Source organism: Heterocephalus glaber, unplaced genomic scaffold, assembly GCF_053883595.1.
Source record: "Heterocephalus glaber isolate CG9 unplaced genomic scaffold, H.glaber_assembly_v1.0 deba00001561, whole genome shotgun sequence".
Taxonomy (NCBI): Eukaryota; Metazoa; Chordata; class Mammalia; order Rodentia; family Bathyergidae; genus Heterocephalus; species Heterocephalus glaber.
In genome coordinates, this window is record NW_028258349.1 from 13,189,355 (window position 1) to 13,216,544 (window position 27,190).

At 37.8% G+C, this 27,190-nt stretch overlaps 1 protein-coding gene and 1 non-coding gene across 8 annotated transcripts; both read right to left on the reverse strand.

Annotated features, from left to right (window-relative positions):
- Positions 1–811: 811 nt before the first annotated feature.
- Positions 812–25,774, reverse strand: Znf527 (zinc finger protein 527). 7 transcript variants are annotated; one of them, XM_087191238.1, is made up of 6 exons: positions 25,590–25,771; positions 20,143–20,185; positions 15,550–15,605; positions 12,668–12,794; positions 12,006–12,101; positions 812–3,963 (listed from the first exon to the last, which is right to left on the reverse strand). In XM_087191238.1, exons 1-6 carry the CDS (start codon positions 25,689–25,691, stop codon positions 2,390–2,392), a joined length of 1,998 nt encoding a protein of 665 aa, XP_087047364.1. In that variant the 5' UTR covers positions 25,692–25,771; the 3' UTR covers positions 812–2,389. The 7 variants fall into 7 exon arrangements, with proteins under 7 accessions (XP_087047364.1, XP_021095117.2, XP_087047365.1 ...); XM_021239458.2 differs by lacking the exon at positions 20,143–20,185 and having other exon boundaries at positions 25,590–25,774; XM_087191239.1 differs by lacking the exon at positions 12,006–12,101 and having other exon boundaries at positions 25,590–25,772.
- Positions 12,944–13,050, reverse strand: LOC147824019 (U6 spliceosomal RNA). Its single transcript, XR_015443123.1, has one exon. It is a non-coding gene; the product is annotated as a U6 spliceosomal RNA (small nuclear RNA).
- Positions 25,775–27,190: the final 1,416 nt, after the last annotated feature.

A 27,190-nucleotide genomic window follows, 5' to 3' on the forward strand; every position in this document is an offset into this window, starting at 1 on the left:
ACTGCACCTACCTCGCAAGTGCAGGTCCTGAGTTCGATCCCCAGTACCAAAAAAAAAAAAATTATCAACATTACAAGTGAAACTGAATTGTAAAACCAGAGAATCAACCAGTGGTTGGGGTTGATGTCACGCTGGAGGAAGAAATCAGATGCTACTCTTAGATCAGAAATCAATTAATGGGCTGGGTATTTAGCTCAGTGGTTCCAGCACCTGCCTTGCAAGTGCAAGGTCCAGAGTTGGATCCCCGGTATGAAAAAAAAAAAAAAAAGAAATCAATCAGTGAGTAACTCAGACTCTGTACTGGTCTCAGTCATTATTCTTCCTTTAGGCCTAGTAAGTTTACTATACCTTGGAAAACTTTCCAAAATAAGTTACTCAATATCTATAAATTATTAAAATAAGTATTCATATACCTCCAGGATATATAAGAAGAATAAAGAAATGATGAAAAAAGTTAAACTTACAACATTAATCCATTTTAGATTAGATGTAAGTTTGGTGATGTTTTATAATCATATTTGTTTCTTTTCAAAGTCTTGATAGAGAAAAGTTTTAAAGTAAGTTTAGTAGATTAGCTGTTAAAGTAGTTGTGGGAGCAAAATAGGTAATGTATCCCTTTAAAAGCTTGCCTTAGCCCGTTGCTTTTGTTTAAAATGAAGGTTGTATAGCTCCTTTTGATCTGCAGCTCCACAACAGATAATATCCTAGCTCTGAAGAACAAAGTGGCAATCCCTGAACTTGTGATATATGTGCCATAACTGTCATGTGTTTAGGACTGTAATCAGTGACAGAAACCACCTGTGTTTAACCATTAAGCAGAAATTGGAACTTTATTTACTTAACAAAGACCACTAGGGATGAGATAATGACTAACAAAAATATAAAAGGTGAATAACAAAGAACATGGTGCTTGTACACTAACCAGACTAGTTTCTAGCGGTCCTGCCTGCTTGCAAGTAAAACTTTTATTATTTTACCCGAATTCTGTGTCTTCATGCATTTCTTTCTATGATTTTCCGGAACAGTCTAAAGTAGTGAATCCACTAAATCTGTACTTTAAGTTGACTCATTCTTTTTGTCTGCCAACAGTGACTAACATCTCTAGTTCCAAAGTTATCCGTAAACTTCTTAAACCACATTTGTAGCCTGATGACAAAAACAAACCTCCTTTACAGTGCTACCTTATTATATTGTCACAAATATAGATAAACCACATTGAAACAGAAAATTCTTTTAAAATGAAAAATTATTCATTAAACTGATGGATTCATAATTTTCTTAGATTCCAGTCTCCCTTTTCAGGCCTAAGGTATGAGTCACTGCCAAAAATGATTTTAACTCCTAAAAAGAAACCCCATTAAGGAATTTTACTAGGTGAATTTTAAAGCATTCATCCTTAATGTGAAACAGACTAATACACACTAAATTAATTTTTATCAGCAAATGTAACAATCCTCTCAGCTTTATGAACACTGTTCTCAACTTTCATAATCGTAAGGTTTTCTTTTGGATAAATAATTATACCACATAAACAATTAAGGATTTCTCAAATGTATAGCAAATATACTCTAGTTCCAAGAGACAAAACTCTAATTCAAATTAACTTAAGCAAAGAAAAAAAAAGAAATTTACTGGATCACAAAAATGAAAAAGGACCATTGAGACATCATGCATGGCTGAATCCAAATTAAACAATATCATTAGATCTCTGTCATCTCCATTTTCCTCTGTTAGATTTCTTTTGAAAAACTTTCTGCATTGGGTGGCACAAAACTACTGATAAGTTTTTAACCCTACAGACTCCTCAAAACTTGCAATTCCAAAATTTTTTTTTAAATCTTAGTTGACATAACAATAACCATAAAGAGATTTATTGGTCCACACATGGCCATTTGGCAATCTATTTTTTTTTTCAGTCCTAGGGATTGAAACCAGGGCCTTCCTACTGAGCTACATCTTCAGTCCCCCGTTTTTTGTTTGTTTGTTATTTTGAAATATGTTCTTGCTAAATTGGCAAGTTTCCCAGGCTGGGCTGAAACCTGTGATCCTCCTGCCTCGGCCTCCCAGAGTGCTGAGATTATAGGCATCCACCATAGTGCCTAGCTGCCAATCTTTCACTAACTAGTAGTTTGAGAGAAAATAATTGCTAGCTTATGACTAATCCACTGCTGGTTCAATTTCATCAGAATTATATGCATTGAGGGTGGTTAAGGTGGATACAGAATAGATAAAAAAGTAACAGATGTTTATACTCAGGTCATTTCAAATAAGGGATGATCACGAACTGAAGGCTTTTCTAAATGTATGACATTCATAGAATTACTAACGAAACAGAATTCACTGCTACTCAAAAGGACTGAATTGTGACTAAATATTTTCTTTCTTACAATCAGAGGGTTTCTCTATTATGAATTCTCTGATGTCGTCTAACAGCTGAGGGACAGCTAAAATTATTCCCACATTCATTACATTTATAGGGTTTCTCTCCCACATGAATTCTCTGATGTAACCTAAGGGACAAAATCTGATGGAAAGCTTTCCCACATTCATTACATTCATAAGGTTTCTCTCCTGTATGAATTCTCTGATGCTGGTTAAGGTATGAGCCACAACTGAAGGCCTTCCCACATTTATTACATTCATAGGGTTTCTCTCCTGCATGACTTCTCTTATGGTGAATTAGAACTAAAGCATCACTGAAGGCTTTTCCACATTTACTGCATTCAAATGGTCTTTCTCCAGTATGAATTCTATGATGTCGATTAAGTTGTGAGTCAGTCCTAAAAAACTTCCCACATTTCATGCATTCATAGGGCTTTTCTCCTGTATGTATTCTCTGATGTTGAGTGAGGTGTGAGCGATAGCCAAAAGTCTTCCCACATTCATTACATTTGAAGGGTTTTTCTCCCGTGTGAATTCTCTGATGAAGAGTAAGGGCTATTCGTCTGCTGAAGGCCTTTCCACACTGACTACATTCATAGGGTTTCTCTCCAGTGTGAATCCTCTGGTGTTGATTAAGGTGTGCACTCTGTCTGAAGGCTTTGTTACATTCCTTACATTCATATGGTTTCTCTCCTGTGTGAATTCTCTGATGTTCAATAAGGAAAGCATAACGGCTAAAGGCCTTCCCACATTCATTGCATGCAAAGGGTTTCTCTCCAGTGTGGATTCTCTGATGTTGAGCAAGGTGTGCACTCTGTCTGAAGGCTTTGTTACATTCCTTACATTCATATGGTTTCTCTCCATTATGAGTTCTTTGATGCTCTCTGAGAAAGAAGTTGTGGGTAAAGGCTTTTCCACAGTCATTGCATGCATATGGTTTTTCTCCTCTGTGAATTCTCTGAGGTTGAGTAAAAAATGAGTAACAGGTAAAGGCATCCCCAATTTCATCATAGTCATGGGGTAATTTTCCAAAGTTACTGGTTGGATGTTGAGTAAGTAATGAGTGGAAACTCAAGAGATCTGAAAAATCAGTACTTTCATAAGGTATCTCACCAGAAGGAATTCTTATATCTTTGCTAAAGTGTGTACTCTGACTGAGTTCTTCACATTCATTCCCTATCAAAGATTCCTTCTCAGCATGGAGTCTTTCATATTCAATTACGAGTGAATTTTGAGAGAAGATTTTATCATAAATATCAAACTTATGAACTTGTTTTACTGTGGGAGTTCTCTGTTGTGTTAAAAAGACTGACTCCAGGGGGATGCTTCTCCTAGAATTATTATATTCATTATGTCTTTTCCCAGTAGAGATGTCCTTAAGAGTTGTCACTTGCCTAAAATGTCTTTCCTGATTTCCCTGATGCCATGCAAATTCACCCTCATATTTACAGGCTTCTCTGAAATTGGAGCACTGAAGGCCATGACTTTTGATCCTTTCCATTGCCATACCCTGGGATATTTCTTCTTCATCAGTGAACCATTTTGAGGACAATTCCTTCATTTCACACCAAGATTCCCAGTCTGAAAAATATCAAGAAAGCAGATGTCTCCTTTATTCTTTTACTAGGAAAAAAATCTGTTATCAGTTGAAGAATTTAACTTGGGTAAAGAAAGGAAAAAAGTACGTGTTTCTAACTCTCCCAAATATGGCTGTGTAATATGAGCAAAATACAAAGAATGAAGATAGCTGATGAATGAAGATAGCTGATGAATGAAGATAGCTGATGAATGAAGATAGCTGATGAATGAAGATAGCTGATGAATGAAGGTGTGTGTGTGTATTGGTGACAGGGAGGAAGTGACAGGTAAACAGTTAAAAATACAAGACATAAGAGTCATACAAGGGCCAGGGATTTAGCTCAGTGGTTCCACTGCCTGCCTCACAAGTGCAAGGACCTGAGTTCAATCCCCGGTACCAAAAAAAAAAAAGTCATACAAAGCTAAATACCAATAAGGTAAGTAATTAAGAATGATCAATTAAGTCATAATTAGTTTCCCTGACTCTAGTCTTTAAAGACTCTAGACCATCCTGCACTGGTATTCAAAGTCAAAGCTTGATGAGGGCAAGGACTGGCATCTACTCTTTTTTCTTCTTAACTCTGCATCAAGTGCCTAGGATAATAACAGTATTTTTATGAATGAATGAACAAATACTGTCAGATTTATATAATGATTTTTTCCACTAATGCCACTCAACAATTTCTAAGACTTTATCAGGTTTAGAAATAAATTAGGGGTTTTTTGTTGGTGTTTACAAGAAATCTGAAAGTCAGCTTTTCTCATTAGTGAAAGATAAATGATGCCTACAGAGTAGACACTTGATACTTTCAGTAGAAGATATTGGTTGGGGCAAGGTGAAAAGAAATTTAATGATACATTCAAAAATGAAGAAAATGAGAAAGTTGTTTTTGTGTCACATCACAATAATAAGACAATATATTAAAATACAATACCCAATTATCATATGCCCAGGACCTACCAGAGGTAAAAATCAGTCTGAGACAATGTCCTTCTCCCTTTTTAAACTCTAAGAATTATGGAGATAAAGCTTGGAGAGTATGTGCAATGACTGAATATGGTAGATAATGAAAGACCAGCTAATATGATATAGATTGCTATTAGTATAAATGTCAAGAAAAAGAGATCAAAACATAATAGCTTATATATGGAATAATTCCTAGAGAATATAAACTTGGCTTCTAAAGCTATGATCAGGCTTCTAAAATATAGTGAATATTTCAATAATAGAACCATTTTCAAGTCTGGATGTAGTTAAGTATTATTTTAGAACTGCATATTTCAGCATTTTCCAGTTAATTAGATTAGTATGTTTTCCCTAACAATTCCCATCTGTTGAAAAGGAAAACTCTCTCCATACTCAGTCAGCAAAAAATTGAAAACCAATGAACAGACTGTATATCTGTATCATTCTTTCAAATACTCTTTCCACCCAAGGAAAGCCCTGTTTTTGTCACTTCCTCCCATGCACAGCCTTGGATTCTCTTACTTGAGCCCTATATAAACCCAGTGTTAAGTGGGCTTTGTTCATTTATCTTCCATTTGGTCCATACTGTTATTCTTTTTATTTGTTTTTTTGAAACAGTCTCACTATATAATTCAGGCTGGCCTTGAACTCACTATGTAGTCCAGATTGACCTTGAACTCCTAGTGATCCTCCTGCCTTAGCCTCCCAAGTGCTGGGATTACAGGTGTACACTAGCACACCTGACTGTTGCTAGTTTTTTCACCCACTCTCCCAGATCTCCTTGACTCTATCACCCAGGGCCACTATATTCCCTCTTAACAAGTAAAAATATTTCTCTATTCTAGGCAAATGGCAAGTTTATATAATATCTAATGTAATGCCAAGTTTAAAAATCCTAATGGGAGAGACTATAGCTATTTTCCTACCTGAGGGATTCTACGGTCCCTGGAGCTCCAACTACTTTCATTTAAAAAAAAAAATGAGATGAATACTATACGGAAAGGAATTCCACATGGGGAAATAGCCTGGATAAAATATAGAACTGGGAAAATTTACTGTACAGTGTAAGACATACTCACTATGGGAGTAGAGAAAATACTTAAAAATTAATGGTATCATAATGACATTCAGCAAAAAAGAAAATTCACTACACAGGTAACCAAGGAGAAAAGTAAAGTTATGGATTCAAGCAAAGCAGAAGAGAGCCAAATGGACATTCATGTGGCTCATTGAAAAGAACATAGGTTTTGTGGTCAGAAAAATGTAGGTTTGAGTCCTAACTCTGCACCTAGGTAGCCAGTTATTCTACCTTTAACAAACTGATTAACCTACCTCTTGAGGCTCAGTTTTCTGTTTGGCAAAATCAGGTTACCTTGCAAGTAACAATACAAAAATAAGAGAATATTTTCTGGCTCATTATAGACATTCAGTGATACTTATCATAAAACAAATCTATATTCCTTAAGTGATACTTGCACCCATGTTACTAGTATGCTTAGATATTATTATATCCATGTCTGAACATAAATTATGTAATAGGTTAATTGTCAAGTGATAAGACAAAAAACAGGAAAGGTGGGCCAGGGATTTAGCTCAGTGGTTCCGCCTCCTGCCCTGCAACTGCAAGGACCCGAGTTCAATCCCCAGTACCAAAAAATAAAACAAAACAAAAAAAAGGAAAGGTTAAAACAGTAAACAGTTTGGGGTTTAAAAGGATCCAGGCAATGTAGCTGATATCAGAGATATGTAATTTCCAACTGATTATATTCTACAACCAGTAGAATTAGACGGCAGGAAGTTAGACGGCAGGCTATAATCAACTTTGTAATCCAATCAGAATGTAGGCTGTTCTATGATGTTGGAAGAAGAGAAGGTCTTACTACACTGAGAATATTCCCACATGCTGAATTGGTGTGGCACAGATAAACAGATAAATATACAGGCAGCCTTCTGTATCTGCCAGTTCGGCATCCACTGATTCAACCCAGTAAGGATAGGAAATATTGGGGGAAAAAATGCCATTTGTACTAAACATACATATACTTGTTTCCTGGCATTTTCCCCTAAATAATAGTCTAACAAATATTTACATAGTATTTACATTATGTTAGGCATAAAAAGTAACATAGAGATACTATACCATTTTATATAAGGAACTTAAGCTTCCATGGATTTTGGCATTACCAGGAGGCCTGGATCAAAAACCCTGCAGATATTCAGGGTCAACTTTACTAATGAAGTAAATTATCATTAGATTACTGGCATTAACCCCAGGAGATTCTAGAAGGAAGTCTGGAGGAAAAAATCCGGGACCTATAGGGAAATCTCAAGAAGAAAGGAGGTTTACTCCTAATCCCCAAATTATGTTCCAATGAATAGCTTGACCAATGACACAAACACAGACTGGATCACCTCTTTTAAAAAATGTACATATAGAGCCATGCTATCCAATATAGTAGCTACTAACTATATGTGGCAATTTAAGTTTAAATTAACTAAAATAAAATTTTAGTTCCTCAATCACACTAACCACATTTCAAGTGCCAAAATCAAATATGGCTGGTGGCTTCTGTACTGGAAAACACAAATACTGATTATTTCCATCATCACATTCTATTAGACAGTACTGGATAAAGATTCAAGTTAATGTGACAAAGATCTTATAGTTCAAGACAGAAAAGCAAGAACATGAGTCAGTTACAGGGACAAGAAAATCAGAAAAGAGTTTTGAAAAAAGAAAACAGATAGTAGTCAGAATTATCTTATACATAAGTAAGCTGAGGAATATGAAAATTAAGAAAAGCCCCTAGATTAATCAGACCAGAAGTGCAGAAGCCAGATTGCAAATGGTAAAACACTGAAAGAGCATTTGAAGTAAAGGGAATGAGTGCATATTATGACAGGCATATAAGTAACTGGAAGAGAGAAGGGAGTATGGTTTGCAGGAACTCTAAAAACATCCTAAAATGTATTATGAAAATATCCTAAAATATATCATGAAATAAATAAATATAAGATATAACTGCACCAAAAGAAAAAGGAATATACTGTATACATATTTCTTTTTTTACATCATGTTAATGTACATCAGGTCAGTTTCAGTTAGAATTCTATAAGGATTTTACATTTGAACATAGAAAATTATTTAAGAACACATGGACAAAATGATCAATAATATTAAAAAATTCTGAAGAAAAAAAGTTGCTAGAACCAATAGTATGACCCAAAACCTTACATTTTATGCCTTCCTTCCATCAGAATCTTGGTGAAGACAGGCATAATAGAATATGCCTGTAGTCCCATTACTCTGGGAGGCTGAGGCAGGAGAACTGCAAGTTTGAGCCCACATTGGACAATTTGGCAGCTTAACAAAACTTCATCTCAAGAAGTAAAAAGAGTTGAAGATATAGTTCAATACCAAGGCTCTAAGTTTACTCTTCAGTACCACACCAAAAATGTTAAGAGACGGTATCAAGAGAAACACACTTAATGCATGTATACTGCTGGGGGGTTCCAGGGCCTAGGTTCAATCCCCAGTACTGGAAAAAAATACTCCTCGGATGCAGAGGAGAATAGAGTGAGGAGCAGCATAAACACTTGAACCACACCAGGTAGAAGGGAATGTCACAGGAAGAATACGTGGAAGGATTTCCATATCACTCTGATCTGTCTGGGTGCTGCAGCTGAGGATCAGCATTAGGGCTGCTCCTTAACATTTTTCCTTTTAAACAGAAATAAAAATAGCCATGCAACTCAAAAATGTATAAGGTAGAAAGATTTATAGTATCTACAGTATCTATAGGGTGTTGTGAGTCATGTAAGAGAGAAGATGCACATATTTCTGTGCAGTTGTGCAAAAGAAACATAAAAAGCATAAACCTGAAACTAAAGAGATTAATAATCAACAAGGGGTAGGTGGGAAAGAGCTAGGAAGAAGTGTTAGGGAACAGAAATACAGTAGTAGGGATCAGGAGGGAGCAAACATATTTCTGAGGATATATTTTTTAAATTTTCATGTTATGAAAAAATAAAACAATTTCATAATCAAATAATAAGAAAATAACAATAGTTGTTACCCTGTGTATCATTATCTTCAAAGTAGTTACTCAGAGTACAAGACATAAACGAAAAAAGATTATTATAAAAAAGAAGCAAAGGGGCTGGGGATTTAGCTCAGTGGTTTTGCCGCCTGCTGCACAAGCGCAAGGACCCGAGTTCGATCCCCGGTACCCCCCCAAAAAATTAATAAATAAAAATAAAATAAAATAAAAAAGAAGCAAACATAATAGCACAAATCTTTCTTTTTAGTGAGCTAAGATAAACTAGTAGTATAAGTGAAACAAACTAGCATATATGTTGAAATATTTTTAAATAACAGAATTTATAGTTTGAGGAAGTATTTTAACTTTCTGAGGATATATTTTATACAGCTATGATACTTGGAAGCAAGTAATGTTGCAGATACCCCCAAAATAAACAACCAAAACAAATCAGCATTTGTCAGGGACCCAAAATAGAATACAAACAGTAACAAATGAACCTAAAAGAATCTAACCTAATTAACTTTACAAATAGTATTTTGACTGGATATTGTAAGACTGAAGACAAAAAGGAACCTTACACAAATATTAGAACCTAGTTGGTAAATTTGTATGTCACAGAGGACTAAGCTAAACCACACATACACATACATATAAAATAGGAATACTAAAATGAGCAGACAAATACATTGTTTCTCATTGTCAGGCAAAGACATTATGAATAAGAGAAAGGCTCAACAAATCCTATGAATCAAGACTAGAATGAAGTTATTAATATAAATGGAGAGTTTTAATATATAACATTACAGAGGCAGAAATAAATATGAGAGTGTATGTGTGTGTTTACATACATTTCCTAGCTCTATCTGATGTGAAGACCTGAAAGTAACAACATCCCTGTAGCAATAAGCATACCTAGAACCCACTTTTCTTTCTAAATACCATTTCCCAATATAGGAACAAGGGTCCTTGGAGAAGTCGTTGAGTCAAGGCTCGGGCAAGAAAAACGAGATGAACCTGGAACACTCTGGAGGGCCAGAAGGAAGGAAGTGCTCAAAAACTGGATAGGGGCATGTGAAAAGGTCAAAGAAACCAACTTGAAGGAGATCACAATGGTCAAAGCAGGAACAATCTGAGCAACAAAATAATGATTCACTGGATTTACCTCATAGAAAAAAATCCATATATAACATATAAATTAATGGGAGAAAAGGAACAGTTCTTCCCTACAGAATAATCCTAATTAATATATGGAAAGAAAACAGGGAAATAGAAAAATTGGCATTAGGTCAACACCACAGTAATAACTTGCAGATACGATACACCAATGGATGTTAAAATTAGTGGGCAAAAATTAGTAACAAACTGAATGGTCTCAAATTATATTTCCCAAGATACTTATTAATAACAGAGCCATGTGTGGTGGCACACCCTTGTAAGTCCAGCACTTGGGAGGCTGAGGCAGGAGAACTGTCATGATTTTAAGGCCAGCCTGGGCTACAGTGAGTTCAAGGCCAGCCTGAACTATAACAGAAGACCCTATCTCAAAAGAAAAAAAACTTACAGAGCTGAGCGTGGTGATGCATGCCTGTAATCCCAGCACTTGGGAGGCTGAGGCAGGAGGATCACCATGAGTTCAAGGCCAGCCTGGGCTACATAGTGAGTTCAGGCCAGTCTGAACTATAAAGTGAGACTCTGTCTAAAAAAAAAAAATTACAATAAAGAAACCAAGCAGATGTCACCACCACTAAGTAAGCAAAGTTAGTGTCATTGATAATCAGATATCAACATTATGCATCCTTTAGTATGGTACACTGCAACGGACATAATATTATTTTTTTGGCATTCTGTTCAAAAATGCATTATCTCAATCTAATCATAAGATAGACACAAATTGAGTAAAAGTAGACATATGGGCCATTTGTCCAGAGTGAAGCATCAGAAGACTCCAGGAGAGATTTCTCCAAGATGAAATCAAGATTATTTACTAAGTGTCTTAAGAGATTTGGACAGTTAATAAAGAGTTGGGAATTGAATTAAGGATATGTATATAGAAAACTAAGCAACAAACCTAAATAAACAAAACCTCAAGATCATTATTAATTTTGGGGAAAACAAAAGTTATAAAGCCAGATGTGTTAGTGCACTTTAATCCCAGCACTCTGGGTTAAGGCAAGAGGATTCCAAGTTTGAGCTCAGCCTGGGAAACATAGCAACTTAGCAAGACAATGTCTCCAAAACAAATTTTTTTTAAAAGGGCTAGGGATATAGCTCAGTGTGGAGGTCACAGGTTCAAACCCCAGTACCACCAAAAAAAAAGTTATAAAACATAATCATGATATATGCACAGCATGGCTAAGACTAACAATAAATAGCCATAATAATATAAACACTGAATGATGGTAATTCAATCAAAATTATGACATTGAAAGGTATAAGGATGGGAAATGTATGTTTGTGTGTGTACATGTATTGTGTTCAGGGTAAGAAAGTGTTAGATCCTTATTTTCTTAGTATGAAGATACAGGATAAGAACTAAGCCTGAAAAAAATTAAGGAATAACAATACTAAACACTTTACAGATGTGAGAAAACATCAAAAGAATTTACAAAAGAAAACAAATACCTCCAGAGAGGCAACTGGGAAACAGGTCAGCATAATTCCTCTTTTAAGGAAAAGAGTCTTGTAAAACTACTAAATTACTTAAACAATGTGCATACATAAGCTTGATAGTAATTTTGAAAAAATTAAAGCTCTACAAAGAAATCTAGAGATATATACAATTCTAACCATAAGTGGGAAAAAATTTGAAAGGATTGAGACTCAAGTTACAGGTATAAGATTAGAGAATATAATTTGCCAGAAATATAATTTGATAAAATGGGGAAAGTCATCACTAGGTGAAAGCAAAGTTTCTTGGGAAGCACAGGCTGAAGCGATTTCAGGTGCCACCTGAATGAAACTCTGGGCAGCCTCCTCATGACCACATGGGTGGGCTCTTCACAGTGGCCCTCCCTGCCCAGTTATCTGTCACTCACCTGCACAGTGACCATGTGACATCTCTCTTTGCACCATCCAAGGCTCCTTCCCTTGCTCCAATAAGGAGATCATGTTGGGTTTAGAAATGGAGAGTCCTATTTACAGGGGACGAAAAATGAAAGCAAGAAATAGACAGACAGATAGAAAAATCAATATGCTTCAGGTGTTCAGGTCCCACACCCCAGGCAAGAAAGGACAGTCAAGAAAGGGTCAAAGAATGGAATGATGCTTGAATGGAGGATAAGGAAGATGAAGTTTCTTCCACTGGAGTCATTCCTAAAGTGTTAGAGCAACTGTAGCATCACTAGGCATTAAATTGAAATGCAAATTCTCAGGTCTCTACCCAGATCTATTAAATCAGAAAACACAGTGGCTCTGAAACTTTAATAAACATCAGGATCATTTGGAGAGCTTATTAAAACCCAGACTACTGCACCCATTCCCTCAGTTTCTGATTTTGTAGATCTAGACTAGGGCTCCATAATTTACATTTTAACAAATTCCCACAACATGTTGATTGTTGCCATTCTAAACCATCATTCTCTAGCGAAGAGGAAGTAGACATTCAAAGAAGCACTTGTGAGATGCTATAGATATTTCCAGTGGAGGAAGCAAAAATGGCTCAGAGGAAAATTCTTGAGTGGAAGAGAAATATTCTTACCAAGCCATACCAAGTTCTTATAGTTCTCCAACATGACTTCTCTGTATAAATCCTTCTGAGATGGATCAAGCCATTCCCACTCCTCTTGAGAAAAGTTTAGAGCCACATCTCTAAAAGTCACCAACCCCTGAAATAAGAAAAAAAAATTAATTGCTCATCAAGTGCTCAGATTCCCACATAGTTCCAGCAAAAAAAGCTGAAATCTGACAAAGTACAAAGCTCTGAATGATCCAAGGAAAATAACTATTAGCAAACTATTACATGAGCAGGTTTGTAAAATACTTTGAACGCTTCACGAATTTGCCTGTCATCCTTGCGCAGGGGCCATGCTAATCTTCTCTGTATCGTTCCAATTTTAGTATACGTGCTGCCGAAGCGAGCACTGTAAAATACTTTGAAAGAGGACAAATATTAGAAATAGACCCATCTCTTAAAATTTTACACTTTTGTGAAAAAGATATATATACACAATTAGTTTATAGCATGAAAAATACATGAACAAGGGCCAAATTATATGTGACATATACTAAGTATAAAAAATTCTTGGGCTGTGGGTATAGCTCAGTGGTAGAATGCTTGCCTAGCATGTATGAAGCTCTGGATTCAATTCCCAGCACCACAAAATAGGAAAATGGAGAGGGGGAGAAGGAGTGGGGGAGGAAGGGGGCGGAGCGGGGAGAAGGAAGAGGGGGGAGAGGAGGGGAAGGGAGGAAACAAAGAAACAAAAATGAAAAAAATTGTCATATAGAGAATTCCTTTATATTTCCCAAACTGGGATACTGGGTGGAACAGAATAGTGAAGGAAGGCCCTCAATCAAGCTTTATCAAAAAGGTATAATAAAAAATTTAGACTCTATATGTGAGGAGAAACATCCAGAAAGGTACTCTGAAGAATAATGAAGTATACACGAGAAGATTTCAATAGAATTTTTCTTGGAAGATTGTACAAAAAAATGTGGAAAAAACTTATATCTCAAAAAACAGCTTAGGGGCTGGGGATTTAGCTCAGTGGCGCCACGCCTGCCTCACAAGCACAAGGTCCTGAGTTCGATCCCCGGTACCACAAAAAAAAAAAAAAAAAAAAAAAACCAGCTTAGTCTACAGCACTGAACTATAAGCTGCATAAGGGGAAGGGGAAGGATATCTGTGTTTTAAGCTGATGCATATCCAGTGCTGATTACAAAACTTACCACATATACATAAATATTTGTTATTTGGTGAATATAAGGTGGTTTCACCTAGGTGTGGTAGCACATGCCTCTAATCCTAGCACTCTGGGAGAGTGCAAGTTTGAGCCCAGCCTAGGCAACTTAGTAAAACCCTGTCTCAAAATAAAAAATAAAAAGGTCTGGTGATGTAGTTCAGTACAAAGGCCCTAAGCTTAATCTCCAGTACGAAAAAAGAAGGTACACTTTCTATAATATATTCATTTGAAGGAAAAGTACTCAATGCTTCAAAATGATAGCATTCCAGTTCGTAGAGTATGTACTCAATTTTTATAAAAAACAACAAAACATCAAATATAGTTATTCAACATTATAGAATAAGGCAGAATGTGTCCTGAAGGAAAAAAAATTGCACAAGTACACAATTTTTTTTTTTTTGGTACCAGGGATCGAACTTGGGTCCTTGAGCTTGCAATACACAATGTTATATAACTTCCATGTGCCCCTCTTCTCTTCCCGTGTCCTATGAGGCTGACATATTGACTGCATTAATCAGCTCCCTTGCCCCACCCTATTTTCATTTGGCTCCAGCCACATGAAAGAGATGGGAGGGAGGTGAGTAAAGCAATATATTTATTCCCCTTAGATCCATCCCTGAAGCACCATCCTGGGTGGTCTCTGTCCTTCAGTCATAGCTCACGGTGCCTGCCAGGGCCCTCTGCATCTAGCTCTCTGTGTCAGTTCAGGCCTAGACTCGGTAAATATCTCCACTCTTTTGAGTCCCAGGGTACAGCACTGTTCTTTGTGGTTTCTCTATATCCTGCTGTCTCAAAAATAATTCTTTGAGGTTCTTGATGGAAGCCCGATATACATGTTAATTTCTAACATATGACCACACATTTATCAAAAGCACTGTTAAGACTCTCCAAGACATCCCTAAAACATTCATTCTTCTCCTGTCCATATAACTACTTCATCATTACTTCTGTTTCTCAAACCGCTACCAACTCCTCATTCCCACTTTGAACTTCATTATCCTCCTGCCACCCTACATATTTACTGACCTATACCTCTACTCATATATTATGCCTTCCTTCTGTTATTAAGGATAAAATCTATTCTCCTAAGACCAATCCCTCTACTTGTTCACACCAGGACACGGTCTCCCTTGTATCACATTTCTCACTCTACTGGATCCTTCTAATCTATCCAAAAACCAATGCAATATCTTCTATATTATAATGAAATACATGGATAAATAAGTTCCCTTCCATGTTATACTCTACTACTGTCCCATTCCTCTACTCCTCTTAATAACAAAATGCTTCCAAAGAGTGTCTAGAACAGTGACATCCAATAGAAATATGCAAGCCACATATGTAATTTTAAGTCTTCCAATAGTCACATTAAAAAGTAAACAGAAATAAATGAAAATAATTTAATACTATTTTTAACCCAATTTATCAAAAATGTTACTTCAATATGTAATCAATATAAAAAATTAATAGTGAGATATTTTACACTCATTTTTATACTGAATCTACAAAAGCTAGTAATCATTTTCTAGCTATAGCATATCTCAATTCAAAGTAGTCATATGTGGCTACTGACTACATTATTTTAAGGCTAGCCTCATGGTCTCCACTCTTCATCTGTTCCCAAGGTCTTGAAAAATTAGGTGAAATGTATGAAAACAAACTAAAAGCATCAACTTACCTGGGACATAACTTTACAGAATCCAACAGCCATTCCTCTTTCCTTCTTCAGTTTCTCTTTTGGTGAAGAACAAAATGTTGAGAAGGGAGAGTTGAAGAAAAAAAATGACATCCCGGTTCTATGTCACTTGTGTGAGATTCACAGATACATCTATTGCTCTTTACAATCTCCATACCCTGCTTATGTGGGGCAGCCTTATCTTTTCCAAGACGTGAATTAAACCCCAATGCTGAACTTAACCTTGGAAATCTTAACTTATATTAAGGACACATATCCCAAATGCAAGAAAATCTAAAGTCTATCCTGTGGCCAACAAAGCAGTCTATGATCTGGGCCCTGCCTACACTTTGATCTCATTTGCTCCTCTTTTCCCTTTGGCTCACTCCTCCCTGGTCACACGAATCCCTATATTATTCCTTAAACACTTTGTCCACTCATCCTTCATGGCCATTGCTTTTGCTTTTCCTTCTACCTGGAAGGCTTTCCTCCCAGACGCCCATATGGCTCCCTCCCTGGGTCTATTCCTGTCTGTGTTCAGTTGTCACTACATCAGAGAGAGTTCCCCCAAAATTCTATCTACACAGCACTTCCTTCCAGTCACTCCCATTTTCCTTGTCCTAATTTAGTTTTCCTCTTAGAATTTATCACCACTGTGAGGTCGCAGAGGCGTCTTGCAGCCCCACCCCCACCTGATGCTCCCAAAGAGGCGACCCGCGACCAGCCGGGTGAGACAAGGCAAGCAGCTTGGGGTTCCTGCGGCCATCCCGGGCCACACCCATGGCACGGTGAGGTCCGCTTAGCCGCGCGGGCTCCTCCAACGCTCAGTCCCGTCCCGTCCCTTACGTGGTCGTCCCGTGTGCCCCCCCCGCCCCGTGCACCACCTACCTTCTGGCTTTTTTCCTACCTCGTCCCACACTACAGAGGCACAGGAGACTATAAAGACCCTTGTCCTGAGCGCCACAAGATAGAGCAGAAGTTAGTAACAGAAAGAGGGCTTCTCAGGCTTCTGGAAGAAAACTGAAGCTCAACAGAAAAGTAAAGAGAACCTCTACAATAAAGGCACATCAGACCACCGAACTTGGTCTGCTGCTGCCTTGCTGAGACTCATTGACTTGTGTATGCACAGAGATTCCGACGTTGCCTACTGTGACAACAGACACATACCCTGAAGGAGGCCCATAATGTCTATTGCTATTTGCAAAAAAGAAAAAAAAAATTTTTTTTCCTTATTTTTAATTCTTAATTTTTACTTTTTTTCCTACTCTTCAGTTTTACTTTTCTTTCTTTTATCTTTTCTTTCTCTCTCTCTCTCATTCTCTCACTGTCCCACATTGCCCCTCATCTCCCCATTTGTTTCTTTCTGCACTGAAGCCGGATTTCTCCCTTACTGTTCTTTTCTTCTCTTTTTCCTTCTCTTGATTATCATTAGGTTTAAAGGAAAGTAAATTTGGTATCTAGCCTCCCTGCTGCTGTTAGGTGGTTCTATTCACATCTTTGTTCTTTCATTCTACCATTTTCTCTTGCCTTTAACAACTTCTTAGAGTTTGTGTGATCTTTCTTTGTCTTCTGGCCTCACCGCTAATCTTACCTGTTCTTTCTACCTGTCCCTCCCTCCCCAACTCCATTTAGCTCCCCACCCCGAAGGGGAAAGATGCTATATTGAAGAGTTTATTCATTATAAACTTACGTTGGGTTGGTCCTTGGTTTTAATTTAACTCACATAGTTAAAAGTGATAGATGAATAACTACCACAAAGTGTCATTTTCTAAGCTGTGCTTGATGCTATGGTATTGCTGACTATATCATTTGGGCTAACATGTTGTGATTGATCTAATTAGTTTTCCTTCCTGGTATAAGAAAAATATAATAGCTTCAGAGTCATTAGAGTCTCAAAACCCAAACACAAGCCATATCTAGAAGACACCTCTGAAAAGCAATCATTCCACAAGGGGTTTTTAAACACAAGCCACAAAGATACCTACATTAAGCTATCTTGAAATATCAACCCAGGAATTAAATCAAGGACAGTACCAAAAACAAAAATAAGAAGACACTTAAGCAAGGCACGAATGCAGGCTTCCATGCCACAAAAAGGAAATTCTGGGGGAAATGAGGTGGAAAACTCTGATAAGCAACCACTTGGACACCCTGAACTGATAGCACAGAAAGAAACAAATAAGATGCATGAGGCTCCAGAAAATTTCAAAACAGAAATAATCTCCCAGATAAATACAGACATGGTGAGCAGAGTGAAAGACATGATTAAAAGCTCTAGAGCAGAAACAGATAAGAAAATAGATGAGATCAGAAACATGCTGGAAGCCATGAATGCCCAGCATAAGAAAGAAATGGAAAACATGATCACTCAACATAAGAAAGAAATGGAATCCATGAAACAGATTCAAACAGATATTCAGGAGATTAAAAACTCCACTGAAAGCATACAGAGCAGACTAAGAGAATCTGAAGACAGAATATCAGATATAGAAGACAGGTTTGCGGTTAAGGACCATGAAAACAGAGACTTCTTAAAGATAGTAAGGGACCATGAGAAATCAATCCAACAGCTGCTAGATGATGCAAAGAAGAGTAACATAAGACTCATAGGAGTTCATGAAAAAACAGGAGAAAGCACAACAGACATAAAAAAAACTGTTCACAGAAATAATAGTAAATAACTTCCCAGAGGTAAAGAGTTGGACGTACAGGTAAGTGAGGCATATAGAACTCCATCCAGCCATGACCAAAAAAATCTACACCTAGACATATAATAGTCAAGATCCCAGAAACCCAACAGAAGAACAAAATTCTACAGGCAGTTAGAGAAAAGAAACAAATCACCTACAAAGGAAAGCCCATCAGAATCATGGCAGATTTCTCAACACAAACCCTCAAATCAAGGAGAGCCTGGAGTGAAGTATTTCAAGCCCTAAAAGAAATAAACTTCCAACCTAGACTGTTGTATCCTGCAAAATTATCTTTCAAAATCGATGGGGAAATTAGATGCTTCCATGACAAAGAACACCTGAGAAATTTCATGAACACCAAACCAGCACTCCAAACAATTTTAAGCAATATCCTAGAAAAAGACAATGAAGGTCACAACTCCATGAGGCCCAGCAGAGACAAGGCACCACGCAAGGTAAGACACTAAAGCAAAAGGGGGGAAAATAAGAAAAGAGCCAACAACAGTAAAACATCATGACAAGGATGAGTCAATATCTATCAATTATAACTATCAATGTTAATGGCCCCAATTCACCAATCAAAAGAAATAGACTGGCAGAATGGATTAAGAAGCAAAACCCAGCAATATGCTGTATACAAGAAACACACCTAACTCAAAAGGAAATCCATAGACTGAAAGTAAAAGGATGGAAAACAGTTCTCCATGCAACAGGAACCCAGAAAAAAGCAGGCATAGCAATCTTATTTGCAGACAAAGTAGATTTCAAACCAAAACTAATTAAGAGAGACAAAGATGGTCACTACATCCTTGTGAAAGGAACAATCCAAGAGGAAGAGATGACAATCCTAAATATATATGCAACAAATACAAATCCCCCCAACTATACAAAACAAATATTAATGGACATGAAAAACCAAATAAGCACTAATACAATTATAGTGGAGGACCTCAACACCCTTCTATCACAAATAGATCAACTAGGAAAAAAATTAACAATGAAATTCTAGAACTAAATGAAGCTATTGAGCAAATGGACTTAATAGATGTTTACAGAGTGTTCCACCCCACAAAATCAGAATACACATTCTTTTCAGCTACACATGGGTCATTCTCCAAAACAGATCACATGCTAGCTCATAGGACATAGCTAAGTAAATGTAAAAGAATCGAAGTTATCTCCTGTATATTATCAGACCATAGTGCAATACAATTGGAGATCAATAACATAAGAAACCGCAAAACACCCACAAACACATGGAAATTGAACAACACCCTCCTGAAGAACAAAAGGGTAACAGAGAAAATTAAAGAAGAAATTAGACAGTTTCTACAAGTAAATGAAAATGCCAGTACAACATACAGGCATCTGTGGGACACAATGAAAGCAGTTCTACGCGGGAAATTCATAGCAGTGAATGCCCATATGAGGACAACAGAGAGAATTCAGTTAAATAACTTAATGCAGAACCTCAAGCTCCTAGAAAAAGAAGAGCATAACAAACCCAAAGCTTGTACAAGAAAGGAAATGATAAAGATCTGAGCAGAAATCAATGCAATGGAGACTAAGAGAACGATACAAAAATATCAAGGAATCAAAGAGTTGGTTTTTTGAAAGAATAAATAAAATTGATAAAACTTTAGCCAACCTTATCAAAAAAGGAAAGAAAAGGCTCAAATACATGCAATTAAGAATGAAAAAGGTGAAGCCATAACAAATCCAGCAGAAATCCAGAGAATCATCAATACCTACTTTGAGAACCTGTACTCTAATAAAATGGAAAACACAGGAGAAAGGGACAGATTCCTAGATACATATGAATTGCCAAAATTAAATAAAGAAGATATAGAAATTCTAAACACCCCAATTACAATGAGTGAAATTGAAAATGTAATTAAAAACTTACCAACAAAAGAAAGCCCAGGTCCTGATGGCTTCACTGCTGAATTCTACAAGACATTTAAAAAAGAACTATTGCCACTACTATTTAAACTCATCAAGGAAATTGAAAGGGAAGCAAGGATTCCAAATTCATTCCTGGAAGCAAGTGTTACTTTGATTCCAAAACCAGGGAAAGACCCAACCCAAAAAGAGAACTACAGACCAATCTCCCTAATGAACATAGATGCAAAAATCCTCAACAAGATACTGGCAAACAGAATACAGAGGGTCATCAAGAAGATCATACACCCTGACCAAGTCGGATTTATCCCAGGGATGAAAGGATGGTTCACCATCCATAAATCAATAAATGTAATACACTATATTAACAGAGTCAAGGACAAAAACCACACGATCATCTCAATAGATGCAGAAAAAGCATTCGACAAAATCCAACACCCATTCATGATAAAAACGCTACAGAAAATTGGAATAGGAGGTCTTTATCTCAACCTGATTAAGGCTATCTATGAAAAACCAACAGCCAACATCATACTAAATGGTCAAAATCTTAAAACTTTCACACTAAAATCAGGAACAAGACAAGGATGCCCACTATCACCACTCCTGTTCAATATTGTTCTGGAAACATTAGCCATAGCAATTAGACAAGAGAAAGAAATAAAAGGAATAAAGATAAGAAAGGAAGAAGTGAAACTGTCATTATTTGCTGATGATATGATACTTTACATAGAAGATCCAAAAAACTCAGTCAAAAGTCTTCTAGACCTAATTGACAGATTCAGTAGAGTAGCTAGATACAAGGTTAACACTCAAAAAACAATAGCCTTTTTATATGCAAATAGCAGACCCATTGAGAGAGAAATTCGGGAAATAATTCCTTTTATAATAGCATCTAAAAAATGAAATATCTAGGAATCAATCTAACAAAGGAAGCAAAAGACCTCTACACTGAAAACTACAGCACTCTGAAGAAGGAGATTGAAGAGGATATAAGAAAATGGAAAGATATCCCTTGCTCCTGGGTAGGAAGAACCAATATAGTGAAAATGGACATACTTCCAAAACTACTATATAGATTGAATGCAATGCCAATTGAAAGTTCAACAATATACTTCACAGAACTAGAGAAAACAACCCAAAAATTCATTTGGAAACAGAAGAAACCTAGAATAGCAAAAGCAATTCTAGGCAACAGAGACATGGCTGGGGGAATCACAATCCCCAACTTGAAACTATACTACAAAGCTACTGTGATAAAAACAGCATGGTACTGGCAAAGAAACAGACCCAAAGATCAGTGGAATAGATTGAAGGATGCAGAAACAACTCCAGACATACTCAGTCACCTCATCTTTGATAAAGGAGCCAACCACCCTCATTGGAGGAAAGATAGCCTATTTAATAAATGGTGTTGGAAAAACTGGATTTCAACCTGTCAGAAATTAAAACTAGACCCATACCTATCACCACTCACTAAACTAAGATCGAAGTGGATTAAAGATCTAAATATTAAGTCAGAAACACTAAACTTGCTGGAAGATAAGTTAGGTAGAACTCTTGATGGCATTGGCATAGGAAAAGACTTTATGAACAAATCTTCAGTAGCACAGGAGCTAGCACAAAGAATCAACAACTGGGATCTCATCATATTAAAAAGCTTCTGCACTGCAAGAGAAACTACCAACAGAGCTAAGAGACAACCTACAATGTGGGAAGAAATATTTAACAGCTGTAACTCAGACAAAGGTCTACTATCAAGAATATATAAAGAACTGAAAAAAATCAGACCTCCCAAATTCAAAGACCCAATTCAAAAATGGGCAACTAAAATGAACAGACATTTCTCAGACAAAGAAGTAAAAACAGCAAGTAAATACATGAAAAAATGTTCAACATCACTGGTCATTCAAGAGATGGAGATGAAAACAACACTGAGATTCCACCTCACCCCACAAAGAATGGCTGCTATCAAGAAATCAACCAATAACAAATGCTGGCAGGAGTGTGGAGAGAAAGGAACCCTTCCCCATTGTTGGTGGGAATGTAGATTGGTGCAACCACTGTGGATATCAGTATGGCAATACCTCAAAGAACTAGGACTAGAGGTCCCATTTGACCCAGCTATTCCCCTACTGGGAATCTTCCCCAAAGAATTAAAAGAATCATACCACAGCGATATATGTGCACCTATGTTTATAGCGGCACAATTTGTAATAGCTAAAGCTTGGAAACAGCCCAAATGCCCATCGACTGGAAACTGGATAAAGAAGATGTGGTTTTTTAATAAAATGGAGTACTACTCAGCCATAAAGAATGAGAAACTAGAGACATTTATAGCTAAATGAATGCATATTGAGGCCATACTCTTAAGTGAAATAAATAGGACACACATGTGTAAATACTGAATAGTTTCTCTAGTGTGAGAAATTGAAAGTGTAAATAAGGATGAAAATGATTAAAATGAATAACTGATAATTTGAAATAAGAAAAGGTCCAAGGGTTTGGGGGTGGTGGAAGGGAATGGGGAAAGGGAAGAAGGGAAAGAAAAAAATTATGAGAAAAAAAATGGAGTCAAACTCTGTGTAGATAGGGAAGGGTGGAGGGGGTAAAGGGTCCACAGGTAATGGGAGAAAAAATTAAAACTGAGATGCATCATGTTCTAGTACAAACACCCAATGATAAATGTAAATGTATTTTATACCTAAAATGTACCCATAAATATATATATTTAAAAAATAAAAACAATTTTTTAAAAAATTTATCACCACTGACAATGTCACACACATTTTGTTTATTCTTTATCTTTCCACATAAGATTTAAGATCTGAGAAAACTAATATTTTTGGTTCACTGGTGTAGTCTAGTGCTAGAACAATGCCAGAACCACTGTAAGTGTAAAAATAGCAGATAAATGGAAAAAAATTTGTGTCTCCTGTAATATATACAGCAGTATTGTGCCTGTTGTGCATGTCATTATCTCATACAATCCTCAAAAAATGGGAAGATAGGTATTATTATCTCCATTTTACTGGTAAGTGAAACTGAGGTTCAAGAAGTTTAAACAACCAACTCAAAGTCATCAAAGTCCAAATAAAGTGTGACTCAAAAATTGGTCTTCTTGGGCCAGGGATTTAGCTCAGTGGTTTTGCTGCCTGCTGTGCAAGCACAAGGACCCGAGTTCGATACCTGGTACCAAAAAAAAAATTTGTCTTCTTTCAAGAAGTCACAATATCTGGATGGAAAATACTCAACAAAACCTGGTCAATTACTCAACAAAACCTTGTCTTCTTTCAAGAAGCCACAATATCTAGATGGAAAATACTCAACAAAATTGAGGTTATATACTCCTTAAAGAAGGGATGGTAAATATTACTTTTATTACCACAAGGAAAGCAGTAACTTGAGGAAAAAATTGCCAAATTTTCACACTAAACCAACCAGCTATGCAGCCTAAAATAAGTTGCTTGACCTCTCAGAGCCAATGTTTCTTCGTCCTGAAAATGGGGATAGTTGTGGTTGACCTATAGCTCAGAATTCACAACCCATTAATTTGGGGCTATGCTGGATTAGCCAATTTGGTGCCTAGGAAAGTTATTTCTTTAGTTCAATGCAGCTTAAAATTGTCCATAAAAAGTCTCTGTAACCTGAGAGGAGAATCAATGTATTCTTGGCAGGTGGAAGCAGATCTCTCTCTGTGTCTGTCTCTGTCTCTCCCCACCCCCCACTCCTCTTCTCCCACCTTGCTTTGTTGCCCAGGCTTGTCTCAAATTCGTGGCTCAAGTGATCCTCCCACCTCCACCTTCCAAGTAGTTGGGTCTATAATTGTGCACCACCATACCCAGCTTGCAAGCAGAAGTCTTAAGTAATGTCTACATAAAAGAAACTACTTTTAAGTTTCTATGTTGGTTGGCTGGTTTGTTCTGATAGCTGTTGGAAAATATATTTCTACATTTGAACTGGACTATCAGTACCTAAAAGAAGGTATAATAATAAAGGCTTGGGCTTTACACAGTTGACTCTTCACTCCTTCCCTCAGCTACATGACCTTGGGCAAGTTAATTTATCTCGCCGAACCTTTCTTTCCTCACTATCAAGGCTGTATGACCCTATATATCACATAGAGAAATTTCTCCCCTGTCCCCACCTGGATTCACATTTGGAAATAAAGAGAATATTTTTCTTTACTGAGAAATAAAAGTTTAAAACTTAGCTTACTTGGTCCATCGGAGAGATACAGACCCAGACTCTCAGTAGCAAAGATGGAATATTTATGACATGGAATATTTATGGCAAGGACAAAACTAAGATATCAAACTCTGTGGCCTAAGGGGAGGAAGACTGGGCTCTCAAGTTGAACAATCCTTCTCCAGTAGCAGCCAAGTTGAGGATGCTCACACTACAATGTCTTTAGACTGGGTCCTATAACTTACAAATTGAAGGATGAGACTCAGATTGAGTGCCCATTTTCCAAAGGATCCCAGTATAAGATCAGAAACAACCTTCTCCAGCATTCTTAGAACTCGGGGCTTCCATTTTTCACTCTCATAATGTGGGAAAAATCAAAGCTACTTATTAATTAAAAAGAAGTACCCAGGCTGGGGATTTAGCTCAGTGGTTCTGCCGCCTGCCTCATAAGCACCAGGTCCTGAGTTCAATCCCTGGTACCAAAAAAAAAACCAAAAAAACCCCCCAAAACAAACAAACAAAAAGAAGAACCCTAGAGCCAAACTCCTTGAGTTTCAGTCCTGGTTCTATTACTTGATAACTGTGTGATTTGGGGCAAGTAGTATTAATTTTTCTATGCTTCACAATTACAAACTAGGTCCCAGACAATCAAGGGCATGACCTCACATACACATACAAATTCTCAGTCACATAATATGCATAGTCATACAGTTATACTCATAATCTCACCCACAGTCATTTAGCACAACGATAGAAGTGGTCACATACAAGAGGCAGTTACACACAGACCACACACACAGTGGCATGCCACAAATGGTTATACCTCTTGTCACAATTATTATACCTGCAGGAACAGATGGTCATGGTCACACAATCATGTGTTGTCAGACACACTCAAACACATTTGTGTCTGCAAAGACAGTAAAATCACACACACACACACACACACACAAAATGTCACGCCTCAGTATCTCACAAAACCATACACAGTAACACAGTTATACCTGCAGAGACAGTCTCATAGCAAACACTTATTTACAATTTTCCCCTCAGAGACAGTCGCACACAGGCATGCATACACTCGGTGACACACAAAATAACATCTTGGCACACCCACAGCCTATCACACAGTTTATACACGGTAACATAGTGACACACTATCACACACAGTGGTACCAACGCTGTCCCCACGCCTGTCTCCACCAGTTTATTTCCTGGCCGGGCCCTACCTCCCTCTCTCGCCTGGGATCCGGCCTAACTCACCTCCCAGGGCTGCAGGCTCTGGAAAGCAGCCCAGAGATATAGACCCGCGACGTCACTGCCCAGAATCCTTCGCGTGGCTGAGCTGGACGAGGACCAAGGCATGCAAGACGGAGCTCAGAGGGAGCTGAACTAGCGACTCAGCAGTGTCCGTCAAGCCCGCAAACTACCAACTCCAGACTGCTTCGCGCCGCGGCCTTCGTGTTGAACTACATTTCCCAGAAAGCACCGCGACCCATTTTAGCGCCTGCGCCGTTTGGGTGGTGGCGTGAACTATGTGGGCTATGCCGACTGTAGGCAACTTTGTGTGAAGAAGCAGAGGAGTTCTGCGAGTTACTGGCTATGATTGAACACTTGAATATGGAGGTTGCACATCTTTGTGCATACCTCTGTTCCTCCCACCTTTGTGCTTCTGCACCAAAAGGGACGACGAATTCTGCCAGTGCACTGAGCTTCTGATTATTTACTTATTTTGGTACTGGGTGCTGAACCCAGGGCCTTCTCACTGAGCTACATCTATAGCCCTTTTTTTTTTTTTTTTTTGAGGCAAAGATTCGCTAAGTTGTCCAGGCTGGACTCCTTCTGCCTCAGCCTCCCAGAGTGCTGGGATCACAGGCGTTCACCGCCAGACCTGGCAAAGCTTCTGAATTTTATTTGTTTTTTGTTTTTGTTTTTTGGTATTAGGAGTTGAACTCAGGGCCTCGCACTTGCCAGGCAGGCACTGTGCCACTAAGCTACATCCCCGGCCCCTCTGAATTTTAAATCACATCCTTTGGTGGTGGGTGGTGTGGGGTGTGCTATGCTGAAAATGTAAGACTATGGGTGGGACTGGCTGTCTCAGGGAATGGGAGTGACCATTTCTGTCACTGTTCTTGTCACAGAGATCGCAGTTGTTTGCCTGCAAAAGGCAGAGAAGTTTTTTTTCGTTTCTGGGCTTTCCTTTAAGATTGAGTCTGAGAGAAGAGCCCCTGTGTGTCTGTCGGTCTGTCTTCCAGTCTGTTCCCCTACCCCAATCCCGCACCGTGGGTAAGGTCAGAGTTACTTCAATATCCCTTCTCATGCCGGGGATTTAGCCCAGTGATCCGTCGCCTGCCTCGCAAGCGCAAGGACCCAAGTTCGATTCCCGGTACCAAAAAAAAAAAAATATGCAGGTAGAGAAGGGATATATATATATATATATCCCTTCTCTATCTGCACCCCAAAGTAATTCCGGCCACACAGGGGTAATTACATTCCGTTTTTATGAGGTTGCTCATTAGCACCAAACCTGTCAGTAATTTGGTAGCCCGTTGCTCTGGTGTTCCTCTTACCATTGGTTCTACCTTTTCACTTTACAACTTCAATTAGGGCTCAGAAAACTGCCCACAAGCAGGGCATGGTAGTGCATCTGTAATTCCAGCGCTCTGGGAGATGAGGCAGGAGGATCACAAATTCAAGCCAATCCCGGGCAATATAGCAGTTTAGCAAGACTATCTTTTAAAAAGGGACATTGGGGGCTGGGGATGTGGCGCTTGATGAGAAGGCCCTTTACAAAAACTTAGCAGGTGTATATGGAAACAAGGGGAAATTTCTTCTTGAGAATCCATTCTTGAAGGACATGCCAT